Genomic DNA, 24217 nt, shown 5'->3' on the forward strand with positions numbered 1-24217 from the left:
CCGTCTGATCTGACGTAGACCCATCAGGGCGATACGTGGAACGACAGTGACCGTGCCTTATCATTCGCCACACAAAAGAAAGAAAACAAAAGTAAAAAGAACACGTGGAGAGGGACACGTCCTCGTTGGTGCTCGTGACGGAGGTATGGATGAACCATGAACAGAGTGAGGAACCATGTGAGGCCATTTTAGGATGCCTGCAAAGAAGGGAAAGAAGAGTCGACGATGAGAGCGGTGGGGGCGATGACGACGTTCTTCTTGTTCCAACCCAAATATCAAATCCAGTAACGACATGCGTGTCTAAATCTTAGGAAGAAAGACCAGTATCTTTGCCTTCTTCTTCACCCGGTCTTGGGCAAAGGTATCTAAAGAACAAAGAGTGTGAGGATTCCAGGTTGCAGCTTTGGATGGGATGTTTCGGTGATTGCTGACTCCTCCACGACAAGGACTTTGGGCACCTACTCAGAATCTTCTCCTGACTCTTAAACCATCCGCCCAATAAAGCAGACACAAAAGGTGATCCCTTCCCACCACGGATCAATAGGTTTTCTCTTCCACGAGTTCCACGAGGAACGGGTCGTTTGCGAAAACTAGTTGCGGTGGATACTTGTGGATGGAGGAGGACAAACGAGGCTCGTTCTTGCTTGCGTCCAGAGACATCCCATACGGGAGCGAGGAGATAACGTTGGTGCGGGAGGGATGGTGGAGGGAGGAGGGAAGACCACGGAAAAGGACTCCTCAGGGGTCAGCTCAATCATTCCCTTCGCGAACTCGTGAACCTTTCAGAGAGGACACCATGTGTTGGTCCCAGCAGCAAGTCCTCTCGGTTTGCTCCCCCCCCTCCAGGTGCTTGCAGATATGATCATGGCCGCAAAAGCCGCCCACGCCTTCCTGCCAAATTGACGCATGGCGGTGGCAGGACGCCCCGAGGAACTGCACCGCATTTGGAGCCTCTCCCTGATGCCAGAAGACGTCCGATTTCGAACGCTCCACGTGACAAGTGGATGAGAGAAGCAGCTAAAGAGGCTCCAATCTCTTGTTGCCATGCATCTCATCAGTATCTCAGGAGCACTGACATGGAAGTGCTCCATCTAGGTCAGTACAGGGCTATGATTTGAATGGGTGGTGGACGATGACTCGTTATCGAGAACCGCTCCAAGTTTGGAAGTTGCAATACTTGCCGTTTCCATGAAGGAAGGCGATCAGAGAGACCCCAAGTTTCAGACACCAAGATCAAACTTTGCCTTGGTTACTGTGCAGGATTGCGTTCCACTTTTCTCCTGGTAAAATCTCTGGAGTTCCGTTGTGTTTCGCAGCACTGTTTTGGATAGACAACCCATGATGCATAACATGACAGCATTGATCGAGAACAGCTCAGAATGTCAACCCTGTAACTTCAATCCTGTCATGGGAGTGCGTACATCTCCATAAAACATACAGAGGCCTGTGTACCTGCGACCGAAGGAAATGGTGTCTGTACATGTAGCTGGCTACACAGCAAGCCACTTTCTACGTGCTAGTCTTTTAGCCGGAGATCAGTGGATACTACTGTATTGTGAGGAGTTGTAGTGTGGGAACTGTAACCATCAGAAACAATTCTCTTCTTGTATTTTGCTGGAAGGGTCAAAGTTGTGTTAGGTTTCTACAGATTTCAAGAAATGTAAATGGAGATGCGCAGTTTCTGACCTCTACAGACCTCAAACCCCGAGCTTGAAATCAATCATTTGCAACGATGATTTGACGCGGTATCAAAATCATATTTGCTATTTTAAATCATCTGAATGCAAGAGAGTAAATTAACCAAAAAGAATCTTTAGATTCTATTAATTTAAAACCTAGATACCTAAAAGATGCTCATCAGTATTAGGGATGGTTGAATCTAAGAGGTGTCGAGTTCTATAGAATTGTATCTGTATCTATCTGAGACATATCCGATAAAGGTCATCCGATGCTTATGTTAGCTTAAGAGTTGAGGTGTCGACAAAACGATGAGAGTGATAAGGCTGAAAGCCATGATTGAATATGAGTTTTTTTTTTTTTTTTTTGTAACACACTTGAGGGGGCTTTTATAATATGACTCGTAATCATTATGCTCGTAGACATGTATTTATATTAGTGATCGTTTCACTTATTCCTCGCTAAAGTGGAATTATGTTGTGTTGAATCTGATGAACAATTGAGAGACACAATATGATCAATAAATCCTAAAAGATGATTTTATATCAATTGCAAATGATGAAAATATTGAGGATACGATATCGACACTATATCGAGGTGTTGATCACCTAACACTAATGTATCAACCACCTAATACTAAGATGAATAATATCATCTTCAATCTCTTCTTGTATCATCTTCAATTCATTCTCAAAGACATTACTATTATCATCTTCATCATAATAAAATAGGTTATTCAAACCTATGAATCTAGGCATTCACCTCAACATGATGTCTCGTTCGAAAGCGGACCATCCATACAGTGAGATCCTTAGAAAAACAAGCATATAACTTAATAATTCATGAATCAATATAACAATAAATTAGATTATAATAGCTTCCAAATTTCACAAAGGAAGAAAATTAAATAAGGGAAGAAGATTTAAATACCAATTTATTTATCAAACAAAATGATTTTAAATACCCACTCTATTCATGAAAACCCTACATACATTTTATCCTATCTAAATAATTATTAACAAAAACAATAATATACTTACACGACGACGCTTTGTCTTCTTGATTCCATATTGAAACAGACAAAACGAAGGAGCAACAACACCTGTGTAGAGCTACAAGAAAGGAGAAGCCAAAGAAGAAGATGGTGCTCACCGACCAAACACTGTAGCAATCTTTGCACGTTTGTGAACCGATGGTCCAAAAAGCCAGTGTTTTGAGTGGGAAAACAAACCTTAGCTATCCAAGGTAAAAGGATAAAATTACCGACCAAGAGATGCTCTGAAAAAAATTTTAGAATAGTGTTCTATAAAATTTCTCAAAACTAGAAGTTTTTATAAAAATTCACCCTATATATTTTTTTTTTGGAGGGCATGAATGACCTGAGTCCCACATCCTAATCAATAATCACTTCAGAAAATTACTGCTCTACACAATTGCACAGATCTAGCTAGTTCAAATTTATAGTTCCTTGATAATGCATGAAATTGATTGATTTTTAAAATAGTTAATATTCATTTTAGCTCATGTATGTTTGATTATTGACCTCTTGAATCTTTATAATTTACTCGCATCTAAAATAATTCTTATATTTTAAAAAAACTTAGCATATAAGCTCCTCCCGTCGTCTAAGTTAACAGAAGTTAAAAGTCTACTTAAGTGCATCCTAACTCATAATAAATCATTTATATAATAACATATGTAATTTAAATTTTTTAAAAAGTTATTAATATGTTGAATTAAAAATATAGACCGGTTGTCTAATCTATTTCCTTCAAAATGAGCATTTTCACAATTTGACTGGGAGCGCGTTGGCCTTGCTCTGACATCCGTTATAGAAGGAGGAGCCTTTTAGCACCTGCGATAGTTGAAAAGACCACAATGGAGAGCTAATCCCTCGGGCCTAAAGAGGAAACCATTAACCGCATTGCGCGCTTCAACATAAGCAGCTTCTCCCCTATCATGCCTTGGCTCACGTCCAACATCGTCACTAGATCAATTGGGGCACGGAGAAGGGCAGAGGACCTTATCGGTGGCATTTTCATCTTGAGAGCCACCACATAGCTTCGGTGCCTCCACTCTTTCAAGAGCAGGGCCGCCTACAACATCATGCTCACAAGGACACTACCAGCCTTGGACCTCTGTTAGTGCAATTAGCAAATCAAGCGCAAGGGGTCGCAAGGAGCCCATTGAACTCGTCCTCTCATTTCACGTCCTCCGTCTCCTCGTCGTCGTCGTAAGCATTCTTATCCTTGTCCTCATTGGCTACTTTTGGTATAGGATTGAAACACATGCCCCCTCCTTGATTAGGCTTCGACACTAGTAGTAGCAGCTTGTCATCGTCATAGACCTTAGCAACAACAACAGTGATAGCGGTGATAGCCACTTTGTTCTCCCCTAACTACCATTCCTTGCCTTTGGTGGTGTTCTGACTATCATCATTAGTAATTCACCTATTCAAGTTTCGGTTCTTCGTCTCTCCCATCACCCCTTGCCCAATAGTGGGAGCATCGTCTTCTTGACAACGGAGCACGGAGAGAAAGCGGGTGTGGCCCTTGGAGGCGGAGCAGACAGGGTAATCGAGGTTGGCTAGTTGATGTGGGCGACAATACAGGAAAAGTAGAAGAAGTGGGAGCACTTCGTCATAAAGACTAGCGTCTCCTCGTTCACCTTCAAAATGTTGATTAGACAATTGGTCTACGTTTTTAAATTCATATAGTATCAATTTTTTTAAATTTAAATTATATATATCATTATATTAATGATTTATTATGAGTTAGTATACCACATAAACATACTCAAACATCTAATTTAAACTCGACGGAAGTGACTTTATATACTACGTTTTAAAATATATAAAGATTATTTTAAAAACGAATAAATCATAAGAGTTTAAGAGGTTTATAATCAAAACCACCATGATTAAACCTTAACCCAATAAAAATAAAAAATATTAAAAATAATAAAATATTTGGCCTAGTTACTGCATCATCCTTTTTACTCGGACAATTTTTATCTAAACCAAGTAGAAGACTAAAAACATAGAAATACTATTCGGTGATTCCAAAAAAGATCACAAGAGGAGAAAGAATAGGGTTCTAAATTTAGGACATCCCACTTGATCGTTAGCAACGATTTCCTTTTAACATCAGAGTCCTTGAGGCAAGAAACTAGATAACCTTTCTTTCTACATTACACTGCTGTCGTGTCCTTGCATCCTTAGGAAGAAGAATCGAAGACGGTTCATCCTCAGGTAGACGAACCAAAGACAGTTCAAGAACCAATTGCATCTATTCAAGAGAGGAACAATTGCAAACAATTGCAAACCAAAGACCGTTCATCAATTGAAACCAAGAGAAGAAGAACTGCATCTATTCAAGAACTAAAGATGAATGTCATGCGAGAGAGGAAAGGTCTGAACGGTGTTATTCAAAAATAACACGAAGAGGTAAGGCTACGACTAGGAGACGAATGGGGAACGAAAGGACAAGGATGCAGTGTACTGCTTCGATTGGAATTTTGTGGGGTTCGCATCGATAGATCACTTTACCTCATGGACTGGATGAGAAAAGATGAAAGCTACTCTATTGTCTTATCGGGAGTATTCTGAAGAAGATGATACAAAAAAACCACTGATTGGGAAAATTTAAAAATGGAAACGCCTCTCCAGAATACCTTCAAAGAGAGTTCTTGCGCAAACACTCACATTCACGGACATATATTTATATCAGAAATAGGTGTTAGGTTACAAGCTAGGACATATATTTATATCAGAAATAGGCAGACGACATATAGGTGTCGTCGACCAACATTACCCACCATCTGCTGCATGAACAAAGAATAACCCACATTGTTAGGTTAAATGGCATGCTCCTGCAAGACCATCGTTCATCATCAAAACCTTAATCGTCCCATTCTTCAAGCAAAAGCGTCATTTATTTTTCACTAGTGTCACTGTTACAAATTTTGATCCCACTTAGCATGTAACCACCAAAGGAACTCATTTGCATTTGTGGATGAGTACGTGAAGGAAGAACCTGTACCACCACAAAAATCAATCAAATCGTCTAAGATAGCAGGAACTATAATAGTTACTCAACGATTGAAGTTGGAAAACTGTGTCTTTATCCTTTTGATCCCACGGTTCTAAGCAGTAGCCACTATTATGTGGAGGGTTAAGATACTAAAGCCACTTCATAGTAAATTATCAAGTATGTACTGCAGTTTCTTGTCTAATTTCTTCCCTCGTATAGATGAGGGTCTTCCCTGGTGGCATAACCAGAAGTTGACATGGCATGTTCATCGAGCACTGTTTGTTGGCTCAACAAATGTCTGAGTAGCTTTTTGATGCATGGACAACTAGAACTAAATAAGTTGGGGGTGAAATATTCCGTAATCTAGATGTAAGCTTAAATTTTTTGGCATGTTTTATGGTCTTTTTACCACCAAATTATGTCAAAAGTAACAAATCATATGTTCGTGTATAGCAAACTTTATAAATAAAAAACTAATATAATAAGTTTCACATTAACCTAAACTGCAACTTATGCTATTTTAAATGTAAAAGAATATATCATTTCAGTTATACTTTCCATTATTTATGCAAACTAAGGTACCTGATATTCACGAAGCCAAGGTTCAGAAATCTGCAGATTGATTGCCATTTTTGAATTTTGTAATCTGTGCATGGACGTTGCAAGGGGCTGCAGATTTCACGACCAACAGGTGAACAAATGACAAAAATACTTAGTCTAGCTACTAGTTACAAGTCAGATGAGACTAAGAAAACTAATATCATGCTTTGGGACAACAAGCCATAATGTCCCAACAAATCATGCTTCGTAACAAAAATATTCTCTCTCCAACAATAAGCTTGTAAGTAAATTAGTTAAAACCATAAAACATGTTAGTTATAACCAATTATATTTACTAATTTTGACCACATTTAACATGAAACCTAGGTACCCCTTGAAGCATCCAATACATCTTTTCACATGTTAATTCTGAAATTTGACCTGCTTTTGTTCAAATTATTTGTCTAGATAAAGTTGAGGTTGGGATATTCCCATAATGTTGCCTTTAAATCATATTAAATAACTTGTAGTCGAGATTGCATCATCATTGTTATTATGCTTTTGCTGACAAAGTGAAGGTTACAAGCTTCTTTCATGAAAATGAAAATAACTTGGTTTTGAGCCCAACCAATAATACGGGCAATGTATATTAACTAATATAAAGAAGTTGGCAAGTTCAGGGAACTTTTACTTGTGCAGACCTTATCATCATAAATGGTATTATCTTAATTATTTCTATCAGCAGTTAATACTACTAGAAGAGATTCAGGGTAGTCAAAAGCACCAGGCACCAAAAGGTGCCACGGTTCCAAAATACCCGAGGCACTAGGCACTTGCCCGAGCAAAACAAAATGCTCTCAAATATTATAATTTAAAAAATTATAATATTGTTATAATTTAAAAATGCTCTCAAAAGCACTATAATTTAAAAATTATAATTTAACAGATCAAACTTGTATTCATTTAAAATACCAAACTACATTGTTCATCACAGCAGGCAGCTGCTGTTCTCAACTGATCCAGTGCACAAAGATGTGCAACTTTACATGCACAAAGTTCTATCTTATGCATGCACAGTACCTCCTAATGCTGTTGGTACAACATCAGGTGTCCAATGAGTTCATACAAACTAATGCACAGAACCACTTTATGTGAGAATGCTCTAATGCTATTTCCACTAAAAGCTTTATACCCAATCAACAATAAGTAACACACATATTGCATGTATACTAGATTCTTGTAAAACCAAATTCCAAACCAATTATCATTGAACTGGTAGAAAACATAACCTCTAGAAAATTCATAGAAAAAAAATCCAAAACTCAAGCATAAAAACATCCAAAGGAACAAATCCAAATACTCCAAATTTGACACACAAAAAATGGGGGAAAAGCAAGGAATGTAGGACGGTAGGAGGGCAGCAGTGAATGAAGAAGAGGGGAAGAGGAGAAGAGAGGAAGAAGGAAGAAGGAAGAGGGAAGAGGGAAAAGCAATTGGGGAAGAAGGGGGGAAACGGGGGGCTGCATAGGAGGGTTGTGGCGATCAACGTAGGAGGGCTGCGTTGAACGAGGCAAAAGTAGGAGGGAGGAGAAAGAAAGATATATCTGGAGGGAGGGAAGAAGCTGCCACTACCACCGGAGGAAGATATCGCTGCTACCGTCGAAAGAAGACCCACCACTACCGTTGGAGGAAGACATCGCCGTTGTTGCCGTCGTCCATCGATGGGAGGAACTCCGCCACCATGAGAAACACAATGGAGAAAGGACTTTTGTTTCCAGGTTTCTGCAATAGATACTTGGTTCAATCGAACCAAATAAATGTTTTGGTTCAACTCAGACTCGACCTAGCCTGAGTTGAACTAGGTGGGCACCCAGCTCGCCCAGTGCCTAGGCCATGCCTTAGTCAAGTCGCCAACCTAGCCCAATAGGTAGGCGCTCAGGCCTCGCCTTGTCTTGGCACCTAGGCGAGCTCCCGTGCACCTGGTGACTTCACCGAAGAGGATCTTTACTTTTTTAACAAGTTTAGGCAATCTTTTTGATCTGGGACGATCTCAACACTATTCAACCATGTTCGATCAAGCAAAGCCCAAGCCAAAGAAACAACAGCCCTCTCACCTCAATCCAAACCCTAATAGGACTCGGATTACGGCAACCACCAAGGGGGGTGCCTGCCCTACCAGGGAAACCCTAGTTGCTGCGCCCCACAAGAAAAGTCCTTAAACCTTAAGGACTTAGGGCACTCCTCTCCTTATAAAACAAGGGGTGCGCCCCCATCAAGAGTAAAAAAAAACAAGCCTTCTACAAAGAGCCAGCAGGCCCTAGTTTTGCAACCTCAAAGCAACAAGGAGAAGAGAGGGAAGAATTCTGCACCATTACAGCCAACTTCTTCCGACCGCAGCCTTCTTCCTCACGTTCCAATAGTCCAAAGCTCCGCCCCAGAACTTCGTCTAGTTGCTACGAGAAGCCCTCAATGCCTATTGTCTGCTGTCCAAACCTCAAAAGGTTCCAACAGCAAAGAGAAGACAAGGCCGAAGACCGACAACGAACGCAACTGCCAAGAGCACCGATGTGTTGTCCAAAAAAATAACCTGCATTTTCATGCACCCCTAAGCTTCCTTTCACACTTCTATTTCCATTGTTTCAAGTCTCGTAGTTAGGACTTTAACTTTACGAACAATAGAGATTGTTTTCTTTTGATTTTTTGTTTGGTTTTTCTATCATAATTCTCTCCTCCGCCAAACCTTCCATCCAAAAAGTGATATCGAGTCGACAGATTATCGAACTCAAACCCCATACGGATCACTTTTCCTTTAAAAAAGGATGAAGAAGTAGGAGATACGAAAATTTCAATACCAGTCCATACCATGTTCTAGCAAGCCAACGGACCAATATCCAACCAATACACTAATGGAGAATAGTGAAGTTAAGAGGAATGAATGCAAGCAAATTTATCAGAAGAGAAGAGAGGCACATACCATTTAGTTAGATTGCTGAACAAAAGTCCAAGTAAATAAGAACGATAAAGTGCAATTGATTATTAAATAAACTATGTTCTCATTATTTGTCTCGTTATGACGAGAATCTAAACTAGACATGCATTCAGAAAATTAAATCACCTGAAGGTATTGATGGTAAATTGCGAAGGGTGCAGAATACGATAGAAGTGGCAGCAGTTCTTGAACTATTGTCCCCACATCTGATTCTGGTGCAGCAACTATCAAACTACACAAATGAGAAAGGGCATTCAATGAGAATAATACACCACTCAATTACATTGAAATCACATTTGCATTACCTACTAAAGCCATTTGTCTTCCACCAGTCTACGATTTCTGGTGGTGGTCTTCTTCCCTTATTGACAGGTTCGTGAGTTATTGAAGCATTATTCTCATGTTTGCAATCAATGGTATCAGTGGAACATGAATTTGAGGAAAGGGGATTAGGTTCACTGTTGGCAGGAAAAGTTAACATCTCTTCATTGCTGACTGGTTGGTCCTCCATAAGATCTAATTCCTGATTTATTGGCTCCGCTGATATGGCTATTGAATTTTTGTATGAAGAAGATTCAGCAAGTGTTGAGGATTCTTTAACATTTAATAGAGTTTCTGAGGACTCCAGGCTCTCATGTGATTTACACAGATCAGAAAAAGGAATTTGAACAATCCTGCATTATGAAGTGCAATGACATGACTTATAATGATATTCAAGATCACATACGCAAAAATATATTTCATCAGATTGAACCTTGTTTAAGCGAAAACTAAAGAAAAGCTTCATAAATTAGTGAAAATGTGATTCCTATTAGATGTTTCTTCATTTTAAACATATACATGGAGAAGACAGGAACAGTGAAGCAGGACCTCATAAAAAATGGGTAGTGAGAATCATAATATGAAACAAGAATGTGCTATGATCTTGAACCGATCTGCAAATTTTTCAGAACTTTCCTCAAAGAACCTCCCTACAGTAACATGCTGCTGACCATGACTAGCTCATCTATTGATATTCTTGTATTAAATAAAGAGCTCAAATATTTGATCCCCCCATAGTTGATATAGTCTGATTTATGTAGACTTTGTCCATGACACATGCATGCTTGCTTCCCTTTGTAGAGCTTTGTTTGTCTCTATAGGCTTCATGAACTTTTACATGAAATGATTAAAGATTCTGTATGCAGTATATAGTGACTTGTTAGGCCTTGTGACTCTAATAAGTACCAGCATGCTTATAACAATCACTAGAACAACTCATGCTGTGTCCTAAAGTCTCTCCTCTTCTGAGATCCATGTGTCCTCAAGGTCAGAGTGTCAACGCCATTGTACTAAATATCTATGCTCTTGGTTAGTGGGAGAGATCATGAGCTAGTCGTCCAGGATGTTCTTGACCAGCTCCCAAACAATCAAGTGTAGAGGGAACTATAGAAGTGGAGATACTGGTATGGAAGTAAAGGAATGGTCCTATTGTCACTATTGCAAACCAATGAATATCTTAGAAGTGTATCTCCAACATAGTTCTATAGCTTCATAGTAAGTTGATTGGTCTTCTATGTTGAAGATATTGCTGATGCCCATATCTCTTTACAGCTCAAGGATGTAGGCATTATCACTGACCCTCTATCGTACCTTGTAAGACCTATGCTCCACACATACAACTTTTCGTATGGCCCCTATGAAATATCTCAGGTTTGATCCTTACTATCACTTGCTCTCCCTCATGAAGGGATTGATATCTACAGTGCATATTTGCTACTGTTAACTTATATAACTTATTGCTCAAAGAATCTTTCATCTAATCTCGTCATGCAACTCATGAATGTGTGCAACAAAAGATTATGTCGGAGGGACGAAAGTGGATAGGAAGAGGTGCAAGGTTAATAGGTTTTCTAGGTTGATAGCCAAGGACAACGTGTTATGGACGAAGACCAATTAAGCGATTGATGGCATTCTTAAATATGAACTCAACTGTAAGCAATACCCTACCCCAGTTTGTTATGCAGTCACTTACCACAACGAAGCAAGTCACCTAAAGTCTTGTTGACCACTTTGATCCGACCATCAGTTTGGGGTGGTACACCGAGGAGAAACTAAGCTTAGTCCCTAATAATTTCCACAGGGTTTCCACTCATCACTAGGTTAGATTCTTATATGATGGTAACCACTCCCAAGATCAATCTTGGTAAACCACTTAGAATCCATTAAGAGATTTAACATATCATCCAACCTAAGGATGGGGAATCAGTACTTGATAGTGATTTTGTTGATGACTCTATAGTTAATGCATATACACCAACTATCATCCTTCTTTGGGAAAAGACAAGTAGGTACTCAACAAGGACGAAGGCTTTCTTTTATAAATCGACTACAAAGTAGTTCGTCAACTTGTCTCTTGAGATCTATATGCTTAGTGGGATTCATCTAATAGTGGGGTAAATTGAGTAAGGTGGCTCTTGGAAGTTGGAACTATGTCAATGGCATGTTGTGATCTGTACGGGATTCAGGTTCAACAATTTATTGACTCGATACCAACGATACTAATTGGTAACGATAATAGTTGCTACCATTGCTTTTGTGGCAACGATGGTGGCTAATGAAGGAGAAGAGAGGTGGGAAAGCTGAGAATGAAAACAAAAGATAGGACCTCTCACCTTTGAGTACTCTCTCCTCACTTAGGTATCTTAGGTTAGGGTCTCTCACCCTTGAAGACCAGTGATTTAAAAAGTGCTAGGCGCCAAAAGGCGCCAAGGTCCAAAAACGCCCGAGGCGCTAGGCGCTCGACCGAACAAAGTGAGGTGCTAAAATATAAAAATATATAATATAATTAATAAATATAATTATTTAAATTTTTAAATAAAAATATGCTATTAAATTAATCTAATAAATACAAATACTATTACTATACTGTTAACAGTATACTATCGAAAGAGGAGAAGAGTGTAAGGGAAGAGTTGGAAGACCGATGGTGTTGACTGAGAAGAGCGGGAGTGGCAGCTGCGAGCGACGATAGTGGCAGCGGCAGCAGCAGCGACAACGGGAGCGGCAAGCGGCGACAGTGGCATCGGCAGCAGCGAGCAGCGGGAGTGGAAGCAACGAGTGGAGACAGTGGCAACGGTAGCAGCGACAGCGATAGCGGCAGCGGGAGCAACGACAGTGGGAGCAACAACGGTAGCAGCGACAGCGATAGCGGCAGCGGGAGCAACGACAGTGGGAGCAACGGCGGTAGCGTGAACGGTGAGCAGGGTTAGGGTTGGGGAAGTCATGCTGATATCGATGCTTTAGTTGGTTCGATTGAACCAACTATCCCCTTCTAGAAGTTGAAGACTCTCCTCACTTTGATGATCCCTTGGATGAAAACCCCGGGATGAATGCCACATATCCCCTTCTAGAAGAGAGATGGATAGGGGTTCATAGGATGGAGATGCGGCCCCTCTAAGATCTAAGATCCTCATAATATGCACCTCAAGATGTGTGTATTGCATCCGCTTTGATGATCCTCATACAAGCTCATGCCCAAAGCATAATACAATGTGTCACATGCCTAAATCCTACTATAATCCAATAAGAAAATAAAAAAACATGTAGGATAGACCTTCCATGGGCATCCGCTTGGACTGTCGTAACGATGTCTTAGTGCTCTGATCCCCATCAAGGTCCAAGAGCCATTTTAGAGACATGCTAGTGCATCCTAAAAGCAGGAAGACATCCCTTGGCATATTATGAATTTTCCATAATATGTTCAACAATTTATTCTTTAAAGAAATCACATGTCGTGCATCTATAGTGACATAAATATGCTAGCAAATTCCTTGGCTAAGTTAGCCATTATTTCTCATAGGTCAATAGCTCTTTATGCCTATACTGGTTTCTCTAATACCTTAGCATTAGCCTTTATAAGGTTGATAGTTCAAAACACTACATGCATGTGCATCTCTGCAAGGAAAAATCAGCTATAGTCGGCCGAAGTATTAGGTGCACATATTATCATATATTTATTTGAGTCTATCGATAAACATATTCTTGTATGCCCCAAAAATATATATACATATATATGCAAAATCACTTATATATCAGCTACGGTCAAACGGACAACTCCAAATTATCAAACCTAACCAAACAGCTCTCGTATTCAAGCTGACTTCTACTTTTTGCTGCAATTGCCTTTTTACCTTTGACCTTAGTTTAATTATCCAAATACCAAACCAACACCTTTTGCAAAGACTAAGTTCAAAATAGAGCTAATAAATTAGAGATCCTTGGGCTTATACCCCAGTAGGAGAGGTGTATATTTCCTGATCTTAAATTTAATTATAATTATTACCCATTTTCTGATTTGGCAAGTATTTAATAGTTTTCAATAACTAACCATCCTAACTACCAAAACCCAGAATAATATTGCCCTTTAGCCCAAAATAAATGTACAAACTGAACAAGATGAGACATTTGAGAAATTATAAGAGAATTAACAGTTAGAGCTGCTTTGAAAATTCTTCTTCCAAACATTGAGTGAGCCACTTAGCAAGGAAGAAGTTGTATTAACTCTTTCCTGAGAAAAAGAACTCTACCTGCTGCGTACTTCATTACTAAAATTGAACATTCTAACTATATCTGATGGGTAAGGTGTTGCTCCAAAAGAAATGCTACAAACATAGCCTGTGCCTGTCATACCAAAGAAAATAACACAAGTAAAACTTAAAATTGGAATGCAAAATTCTAACTTCATATCAGATGGAAAAAGTACCTAAATTCGAAAACTAAAACCTCTGTAATTACGTTTTATTTTAGTTTATATGAGACAATCAAGTCTAAGAGAACCTAATTTAATTAGATTAACATTAAAAAAATTATAACAATAAACTAATAAAAAAAAGTGAAAAACGATCTTGTCACTGTTAAGGTAGTCTACTTTCTAATTTCTTTAGCAACCATAAAAATGCTATTTGCTTGTCAAAAAATTGAAAAACAATAATTACTACCTGTATCATTAATTCACACGACTTACTAATTGATTAAACCAAAATGACACTGATATTAATATCAAAAATCCAGTGCTAAGATTGTCACATAAGTATGTATTTAGCAAGATTGTCAAACATATAACTTAACAAACATGTCCATATGTTCCATAGGAGTAAATCTATAACTTCGAATTTAATCTTAAGGCTGCATAAAAGTTCATGGTTAGGAATCCTTGATTAGGTGAAGCATTACCATTATTTTCATTGTTGACAAGTGATAGGGGAAATATTCACTTCCAATTAGAACCCGACATGTAACATCCGAGTCAGTAGAAGATGAAAGTCCACAATCACCAATCGACCACGTCAGCATCCGTCGAACACAAAACATCCAAAGAATATTCCCCCACTCCATGGAACATTCCTCTTGACCGTTAATAGGTAAGGGGTCCCATAAAAGGCGAACCGGGCTGCATCTCGACTTAAGTGTTGAGGGATCACATCTGTAGATTGACTCTACATCTAACTCTCGTAGGCACGCCAAGCAATTTTGAAGGCTCCTAGCGCAAGTCGGACCAAGACCAAGTCGGGTTGGTTAGGCATTCCACTTGACACTGGATCCAAGGTACAGGATTTAAGTTTTAAAGGGTCCATCTTAGGGTTTAGGGTTTGACATTTAGAAAATTGATATAAATTAAACGGTAAAATTCTATAAGAACAGCAAAAACATAATATACAAAAAAATACCTATAGAAAACCTTATATTAAAGTTTTCAGAGAACCTACACAAACAACAAGAGAAGACAAATAGAGTAATAACAGAACTTTTAGAACCATCTAAGCAACCTAATCAAAGTGGAAATCAAACTCTACTAGGAAATAAATAGAGATCAAATAAAGGAAGTAGTAGAAAAAAAAGTCCTAATAAGAAAGAATTAAAGAAGTAGAAACACTAAAAGCCTCTGATCTAAAACTATTTAGATAGAAACTAATCGGTTATTAATTGAGTTTAAACAAAAGTTGAAAATCTAAAAGAAATAATAAAAAAATATAAATTCTAAAAATATATAAATAAAATTGTGCATGAGAAAGGAAGGCAAAACTTTACAAATAAGTTAAAGGCTAAAAATATACCAATAGACATTGAGACAAGTAAATACAAGAAAAGCAGTAACCAAAACTAAACAACAAGCTCGAATACAGTAGTCTACACTCTACACCAAATCAGAACTCGTAGAAAAGCTAGACAGGATTGAGCAATTACAAGGACCAATTGGAAAAGAAAGAATAACTAAAAACAAAAGCTTATATTATACAAATATAGAATTTAAATAGCAAAAAAGGTCTAATAAAGAGTTCGTAGTGGGGCATCCACCCTAATATGATTTTATGGACTGCTAAATACAAGGTTAGGTATATAAACAGAAAATATATAATAAAGGGTTACTAGGGAAATTTGAATGTATGAGGTGCTTCTACCAATATAAAGGAATAATTTACAATTATGTGTATGTTAGAGATAAGAAAAATATTCATCTCTACCTTGAGCTTAACATATGGATGTAGGGTATACGGTTTAGGTTTTAAATGGTTCGACTTTGGGTTTAGAGGATGGTATCAAAGTTAAAAAATATAAAAATAATCATTAGATTGTTTAGCATACTTAGATCTAGAAATTATAAAATAAATAAAAATTAAATATAATTAAAAAAGATATAAATTAAATTGTAGAATCCCATAAGAACATCAAAAACATAATTTACAAGGATCACCAGTAGAGAACCTTGTATTAAGCTTTTTAGAGAACCTATGTGAACAACAAAAGAATACACATAGAAAAACATGGATATTGAACTTTACTAGTCAATATAGACTACATAAGAGATCAAATCAAGGTTGCAGTATAAACAGTTAAACTAAGTCTAGAAAGCAGAACAAACAATAAACACCTGATCTTAAAGATATTGAGCTAAACAATTATTAATTGAATATGCGTAAGGAAGATAAAACTTTAGAAAAAAAAATTAAAAAGTTAAAGGCTAAAAATATGCCAACAATGGACTTTGATACAACCAAATACAAGAAAATAGAAACCTTATATCATGTTTCTTCATATTCAACCATTAATGTTATATAATTTTGTGCTTAATATTGTCAAAAGATTTCTGTTTATAACCTCAGTCTCTCTGTACTTATTGATCTCCCCGAACCCCAAATTGACGAGAGACTGGCACACTAGATACACGCTTTTAATTAACTTGATTAGTTTCAGACTTCCAGTAATAGAATACTTCCAAAACCTAACAAAAATGCCTACCTCCTAGTCGTTCTGCAACAGCACCAGTAAGTATGCCTCCAATCATATCTACCACAAGGACATCTGAGTGTGCTCCGACATTAGCCATGCAGAGGAGGAGAGATAGTGTATCCACTCTCAAAAACCTTTCAGTAACAGAAAAGAGTTTCAAAATAATGCATACTCATTAAGCAAGCATTTACTAGTATTAAGCTATAGATGAAGTTATGATGTAGAAGCATTGGGCTGTGCCAAAGAATGATTGTGTTACAAACATGGATATATAAGACTCAAGCCAAAAATTGACTGGTCATAACAAAATGAGACTTGGTATATGACCATCAGAATTAATCTCAAACAGTGATCAATATAGCAAAAGAAGTTAGTGGCAAATGCCCATTTATATAAATATTCATGTATCTGCAATCAGCATAAGTGCTGTGCACATGTATTATTTGTGCATGTTCCTAGAAGCCCACTTCATCTCTACCAAAAGTTTATTTATTTCTATTTTTGCAAATATAAAGAAACAAGCACATGGAACTTTATGTGTGAAAATTAGCGTTTGGATATATAACTTGAGAAATTAAAAACTCATGACAATTTTATGACTTGCAAAACATCAAAAAAGTTCAAGTAATTCCACGTGCAAGTATGAAATCAGATTTATTTCTCTTCATATTTGAAAACTGTCATTATTGCATGTCTGACTCAATATAACTTTGTGTTATATAGTTGAGAAACTCATAAACATGTGTGAGCCTCTTCTTAATATCTGCCAAAGCATGAGTTATATCTCCACCAGTAAAAGTAAATGTTGTCCTTGTCAACATGATTTTGCCTCTGTGCTCATAAACTAGGTTCATACCTTGCTGTTGTTGTAATAAGTACAGTAAATATATACCCTTAAATCACAAGGCTAAATGTGCATATGTAGTTAATCTTGCTATTAGCAGTTAGTTGGTTATAGGCAAAGTCGATTCTTTAGACATGACAATTAGCCAGTAATAAGTGGTGATTTGGTTTTGTAGCCATTACAGTTGGAGATTAATGCGGTCATTTGTTTTTATAGCTTTTGTCATTGGTGATTGGACAATCATGAAAATCAGGATTAACACACATAGTCATACATCATGAAAACAATGTAGGAGATTAAGGGTAGCCATTAGAGTCATAAAGCAAATAGCAAATAGTGTAAACAACTTTATGTTTAAGGTTGATACTTTATTGCATCTGATAAAATATGCCCAACACTTTGACAAAAGCTACAAATACAAAGCATATAATATATAGCCAACATAATTTAGAGTAAAAGGTATATCAGAACATCAACATTTCTAGGCACAGAAACATAATCCATCATACAAGTGAACAACTAAGATACTGGATTAGCTGAATCTTGCTAATTACAAGGTTTAAAAGACAGGTCAGACTGATACATACTCATCAGTATTTACCAGTCCAAGCACTACTTTCAAAATATGTACCTCAATACCAGTACATATACAATTCATTTTATATTATTTTATTCAGAAATACTGGGTAGTACAAATTGGTATGCTGCCTTATATAGTAGCACTGAATGGGTCCAATATGTTACAGATATAGATATTAGATCAATTTAAACATTAATTAACTACTTCAACTTTCTAAAGTTCTAACTTATAAAAAAAAGGGAATTCAGCATAAACAAAAATCTAGATAAGATTCTCAATGTGGAGGCAAAAGATGCATGTAAAAATAATGTTATATACTTCCGCATATCATGTTATGTTACTAAACGAATAATGTGATATGATTGATGATGTCAGTGGCAAAAGAATGCATATGAATATAATGTTGTAAACTTCCATAGCTCAGGTTGTGATAAGAAGAATAAAGGGCAAGCTGAAGATCCCAAAGTATCATACTTCCATTCTTCAGGCTGTCTTATTATATTCCTTAAGCAGCAAACCAAAAAAACCACAGATGTGATAATGCAAAAGGTGAAAATAATTACCCTGTTCGAGCTGGAAATTTCTTGAAGTATGTCTCACAGATACTCCATAGCAAGAAAAGGAGAACAAGTCAGATTATAAAACAAATGAAGACCAGGCTTAAGTTGCAATGAAGACCAATGTATCACCTTCGAGCAGAAGGGCGCCTTAAAAGTACTTTAGGCGCATATTTCTTCTGTTTCTTGCGCTTGTATTTCTCCTGCAGATAAATTCATTAATCAGTTCATTTTCAAAATTCAAATTACAAAATGAGAACATTATCATTTACTTACTTGTGAATACACTGTTTTTTTCCCAAATGTGGAACTATTAGCAATAAGAGCTTCAATAATTTCATCACCAGTAGCACCTTCTCTGCATTAGCAGAAATAATAGGAATAGCCAAACAACATTCATTTCCTCAAAGCCCAAACATGTGGACCAAAGAAGCATTGGGAAAACTACATTATCAAATTACAAGAGAGAAAGCACTGGGTCTTAAATGCTGATCACTGACTAACACAAAAGAAAACTAACATGCTAAAAGATGCCATGTGATACTTGTGCAAGCAAGTGCCATCAAACCAAAAATCCAATGGCTGATGAAAATAAAACTTAGTATGTACATCACATGTACAATTATCATCAATATATATAGGTATACGAGTTGACTAGGTTTGGGCAACAGAAATGATGTGAAAGGAGATAAGAAACTCTCCTCCACCCCCCCACCCCCGGTTTGCTTTCTAAGACCGTGAATCACTGGCAACATCCGTTGAAGTAACTAAGATTCAATTGTGCAACAGTTTTCCTCAATTTGAGCTTAACCATGACAAAAAAAAAGGAATCATGTCTTATACAAATACTAGATTTTTATTGTAGTTTTCTTACCAAGGATTTACTTATTACAGAATGCCCTGGTGCTTATCCAATATTAGCAAGGTACACTTCATACTAGACATATAGTGAATAGCCATGCCGATCATGTCTGCCGCTGCTAATATGTTAAGTGCAATCACATCATAATGTCCAATTATCCTTTATTTTTTTGTGAAGAAAATGAAAAGAATTCAAGTGGCCAACAACGAATAGTAATCAATTATATAACAGTTTGTCACCAACTCAAGTATTCTGCCATAAAATCTATTAATTCAAAAAAAATTCCTGTTAATTTTTTTAAGTTTTAGTTTGAAACCAAAGACATTGACATTCCTAATCTTGCATTCAAAAAATAAATTTCCAATATTCGTAAAAGAAATAACAAGTTAGACACAGATAACTGCTAGGATGATAATAATAAGTCAATATCAGAGAGGGTAAGAGAAATTGCTTGGAAGCCTTAAAGGCTATGAAGAGATTAGTTTATTATAAGGTTGTTAAAACATGATACATTGGTAATTTGATTGTTCTGAGAAAACTGAAGTATCTGGTAACATATGCATCATATGGATGTGGTCAAGTGGCTCCCTTGTACATATTACATAAGTCTTATTCAACATAGCTGCAGAAACATTTACCTACTGCAGTCACTAATTTGAACATTAATCACATGCACTAAAGACCCTTAACACTCAGCATTCCTATATCATATCCTACATTACTGCTTTGCATGAAACGACAGCATTGACATTATTTGTCCAAATTGTATTTTAGGCACACACGTCAAAACTCCACACACTAGCCCATAGAATGACATTGACATGAACATCATGTAATAATAGTAAGCAAAGAGCCAGAGGCTATATATTTCACATTGCATTAGAGGTGACAAAATAAGCATTTCGATGGACAACATATAAGCATTCAACAAAGGTAAAGCATCAGCAAACGTATACATCATATACAATATATGACAAGCATGATCTTATGACTAACTTCCGCATTGTGTCGATATCATTGCTAGATAGATTTTGGGCTGTGTTATTGTCAATTAATAATCGGTTATCTCTGTTGTTCTCCATTGTGTTCCCCTTCTCACTTTCTTGCATAGAGTTATCTGTAAAACAATGTTGATTATAATCAAAATCACTCTATACAAAAACTAAAAAAGCAATAAAAAAAACTATAAGAGAAAAGAACCATGGAGAGCTATATGTTATGCTTGCAAGAGTTTCTTGGTTTCTACATATTATTAATATCACTACTATTTTCAGGACAGCATACTACAATTTTCTATTCTAGAATAGTCTTTACTATAACTTTATAACAAGAAAAAATACTGCCAATCAAAGAAAAACATCAAACTGAATCTCTATCTATTGCATTCTTTGTTTCTAAAACTGCACTAAAAGTGTAGAAGTAATATTTGATTCTTATGTCATAAAGTCTAATTCTTCTGGAGTATGCATATGAAATATACTTTCCATAACCTCTAAGAGTGGATGGTTTCACAAAGTAGAAGCTTAAAAAGAGGTGTTGGGTTGCACTGAATAGTTGTAGATGCACTAAAACGCTACTTCCTTGGAACCCTTCAGGCCTGGCATAATCAAATCATGCAACAGCATGCGACAAGGGAAACTACAAAAAAGAAGCGAGGCCAAGAAAACCAATGATCCCAGGACCCAACAAAAGAACATTACTTCCTCGGAACCCTTGGGGCCTGGCAAAATCAAATCATGCAACAGAACAACATGCAAATAAAAAAGGAAGCTACGAAGAAGAAGCGAGGCCAAGACAGCATATGATCCAGAATCCAACCAAGGAACCCCTACGACCCAACTTGATCATGTGATGCAACAGAACACAAGACACAAAAGAGAAGGGCAAGGCCAAGAAAGCCTACTGGAAGCCGCAGACGTGGAAGGAGAGCAACGCGCCAGATATGGTCCACCCGGGCCGTTCTCGACCCGAAACAAAGCACCGAACGGGCAGCCCATCAATGGACCTAGAGAACACTTATTGTTCCCGATCTTCAGAGTCCTGCAGAGTCAAAGCCAGAGTAAGGAAATGCTATAGGACGTTGTCGAAACCCTAAGAGCGAGAACGAAGAGAAGCGCCGGGGCTAAAGAGACGAACGCAGCAGGAGAAAGGCGAGCGAAGACGAGGCGGTCGCCGTCATTGATGTCGAGAAGTACGCTGCAGCCCTCCCACGTCTCTCTCGGAATTGGCAGAGGGGAAGCAGCCGCGAGCGTGGGTGCCTGGTGGCCGGCGCCGCTGCATTCATTTTCGGCCATGGGAAGTTTACTTTCGCGACGGGGGAGACAAAACCCTTGCGAGCGAAACAACAGAGTCAGAATGTGAGGCGCACGGGGTCATTACAGATTTATACTAATTAACTATGATTAGCTTCCTAATTTTTATATTTAAAAATTAATATTAAATTTTTATATTTATAAAAATAAAATATTTAATTTCAATTCACCTCAAATCGTTAACTTTATCAACGAAAAAAAATCACACTTATTCGCATGAATAAAAATGATAAAAAATAATAATTTTATTATTTTTTAAAATTATTACTTTTATTTTTATTATCTTTAAAATTATTACTTTTATATACGACAATCGATTTACGCCTCCTCTCCTCTTTCCAACCTACTCGTCCGTCGTCCAACACATATGCTTGCTCATTGTCTTTCTTTCCAATCTATTCGTCCGTCACACTTGCTCACTCATCGCCCCTCTTTCTAACTTGCTTGATCGTTGCCCCTCTTTCCACTAGATCTGCTCGCTTATCACCCCTCTTTTCAACCTACTCACCAATTGTCTCTCTTTCCAACATAATCGCCCACTCGTTATTCACCAAGGTTGACGAGTTCTTGAACCTCGTTGAGTGTAATATTAGTGAGAATCAAGGATCAAAGTGTTTGCAATGGTCCCAAGCAACAGTAATTCTAGTAAAGGCAAATATCTTATTATTGAGTTATCGAATTATGAAAACTTCGGTAAGTGTTTAATTTTTTTTATTTTGAATCACCATGTTGAATACAGATTTGTTATATTTTAATAATATAAATTAATTTTTTTAAAATACTAGAAGAAAGTATAAATTTTGCCAAATACCCTAAAAACACTATATAGATAATGCAATTCAAAAAATAAACTAACTTTTTTCTTTAAATATGTCAAGAACTATTTAAACTAGCATTATCATTGTATATAGTAAAAAAATCTACTTATAGAGCATAATAATAAAGCTTATTTGGGTCAAGTTTGTGCTTTCGCATAGAAAAATGACCTAAACTAAGTAGAAAAGTAGTCCACTTGATGATTAAATATATATATAATGATAGATATTGTGATGATAATTTTATAATTTATAGCTATATATTTTTTATAGAATTTTTATTTAATATGTCAACTGAGTTATCTTTCCTTTTGTTATGTTAATGATGTTTTTGCCTCTAATTGTATATGATCGTCTTGTTGACTGTGATAGTGATTTCAATGAGAATGAGAATGAAAGGGATGAAATAGAAAAATGATTGACGGATATAATAATATAAGAGAAGGTCGAGGAAACTGATCAACAGTCTATGATTCATGAGACAAACCTCACTAGAGTTATATATATATTAGATAATCTATCGTCATATTATTAGAAAATTAAGAAGAGGATAATAGTAATAGTGATGATGCTGTGGTTGGTGTGACAAAAATAAAATATAATATCCATATTTTGATGCTGAAGGTGACAAGAATAAGCATGATTTTCAACTTAGAATATGTTTTACTAATGTTGAAAAGTTTTATGCTGTGATCAACCAACATATATTGTGGTGATATACCAAGCTAAATGTGACTGAATTATATGGATGGAAAATACAAGTACAAACAACTTTATAAGTAAAAGCTTTAAATACATAACATTCATATGAGAGATCATTTGACAATCCTCTAACTAAGTGGTTGGCGATAAATACTATGATAGGATTAGAATGAATCCTATTTGACCAACTAAGTCTCTCAAAATAACAATCCAATAAAAATATATTTCAAATATTTATATACTTTCGAGTGAAGAATGAAGTATTGATAATGATTATATAGTGAAGAATGAAGTATTGATAAATGGAAGGAATATGGTTTATTATGAAATTACTTCCAAGAGATATACAACGAAAATTTGGAAAGCATGTGTCATCAAATATACATATGACAACAAAAATTATATATTTTATAGAATTTACATATGCTTTGCTGCACTAAAGGAATGGTTCCTATAGTGTAGGCACATTATTAACCTTGATGGATGTCATTTAAGTTATACATCAAGAGGTATATTATTGACTGCTATTGCGATTGATCCAAATAATCAAATGTATTCATTTGCATATGCAGTTGTTGAGAAAGAGAATAGTGATGCATGGAATTGATTCATCAATTTACTGGTAAGAGATTTAAATGTCTCAATTAGCAGTTCAGATGAGTGGACATTCATCGCTGGTAAGATTGTTTGATGAAAGTTGACCACAAATGAAAATGAACTAACAAAAACTTGTTTGCAAAATCTTATTTTTTAAATATATATTTTAGCCCTAATGGCACTTAAAAATTCTTTAAAAAAAACCTATTTCACCATTACTTCTTATGAATATGTCCTCCGAGTCAATTAGGCCATGGCTCGCCTGTCACCACGTCGCCACCCCACCCAGCACATATTTAATGGCGTATGACACCCCATTAGATGATGCAGGTACAGAAAACAATGGAACATAGAGATCACAACACAACAGGAAAAAGAATACAAGTCTTCCCCACCCTCGACCACCATCTCTCCTTTTAATACTCGGAGCAGAGAACGAGGG

At 36.8% G+C, this 24217-nt stretch overlaps 1 protein-coding gene across 1 annotated transcript; it reads right to left on the reverse strand.

Moving 5' to 3' along the window:
- Positions 1-5376: 5376 nt before the first annotated feature.
- LOC135653387 (uncharacterized) lies at positions 5377-21689 on the reverse strand. Its single transcript, XM_065175311.1, has 12 exons — positions 21486-21689; positions 21253-21389; positions 20346-20466; positions 18764-18845; positions 18620-18690; positions 18494-18535; positions 16516-16640; positions 13806-13899; positions 9543-9911; positions 9364-9469; positions 6291-6377; positions 5377-5711 (listed from the first exon to the last, which is right to left on the reverse strand). The coding sequence occupies exons 1-12, from the start codon at positions 21641-21643 to the stop codon at positions 5610-5612; spliced, it is 1494 nt and encodes a 497-aa protein (XP_065031383.1). The 5' UTR covers positions 21644-21689; the 3' UTR covers positions 5377-5609.
- Between the last annotated feature and the right edge of the window lie 2528 nt (positions 21690-24217).

The sequence above is a fragment of the Musa acuminata genome, chromosome BXJ3-11 (assembly GCF_036884655.1).
Source record: "Musa acuminata AAA Group cultivar baxijiao chromosome BXJ3-11, Cavendish_Baxijiao_AAA, whole genome shotgun sequence".
Classification (NCBI taxonomy): Eukaryota; Viridiplantae; Streptophyta; class Magnoliopsida; order Zingiberales; family Musaceae; genus Musa; species Musa acuminata.

Excerpts from the sequence above, each read along its gene's own strand:
- LOC135653387 (XM_065175311.1), bottom strand. The coding sequence starts at position 21,643 with ATGGCCGAAAATGAATGCAGCGGCGCCGGCCACCAGGCACCCACGCTC. Across the intron at positions 6,378-9,363 it reads TTTACCATCAATACCTTCAG|CCCCTTGCAACGTCCATGCA; the intron begins GTGATTTAATTT and ends TGAAATCTGCAG. Across the intron at positions 5,712-6,290 it reads CTTGGCTTCGTGAATATCAG|GTTCTTCCTTCACGTACTCA; the intron begins GTACCTTAGTTT and ends GTGGTGGTACAG.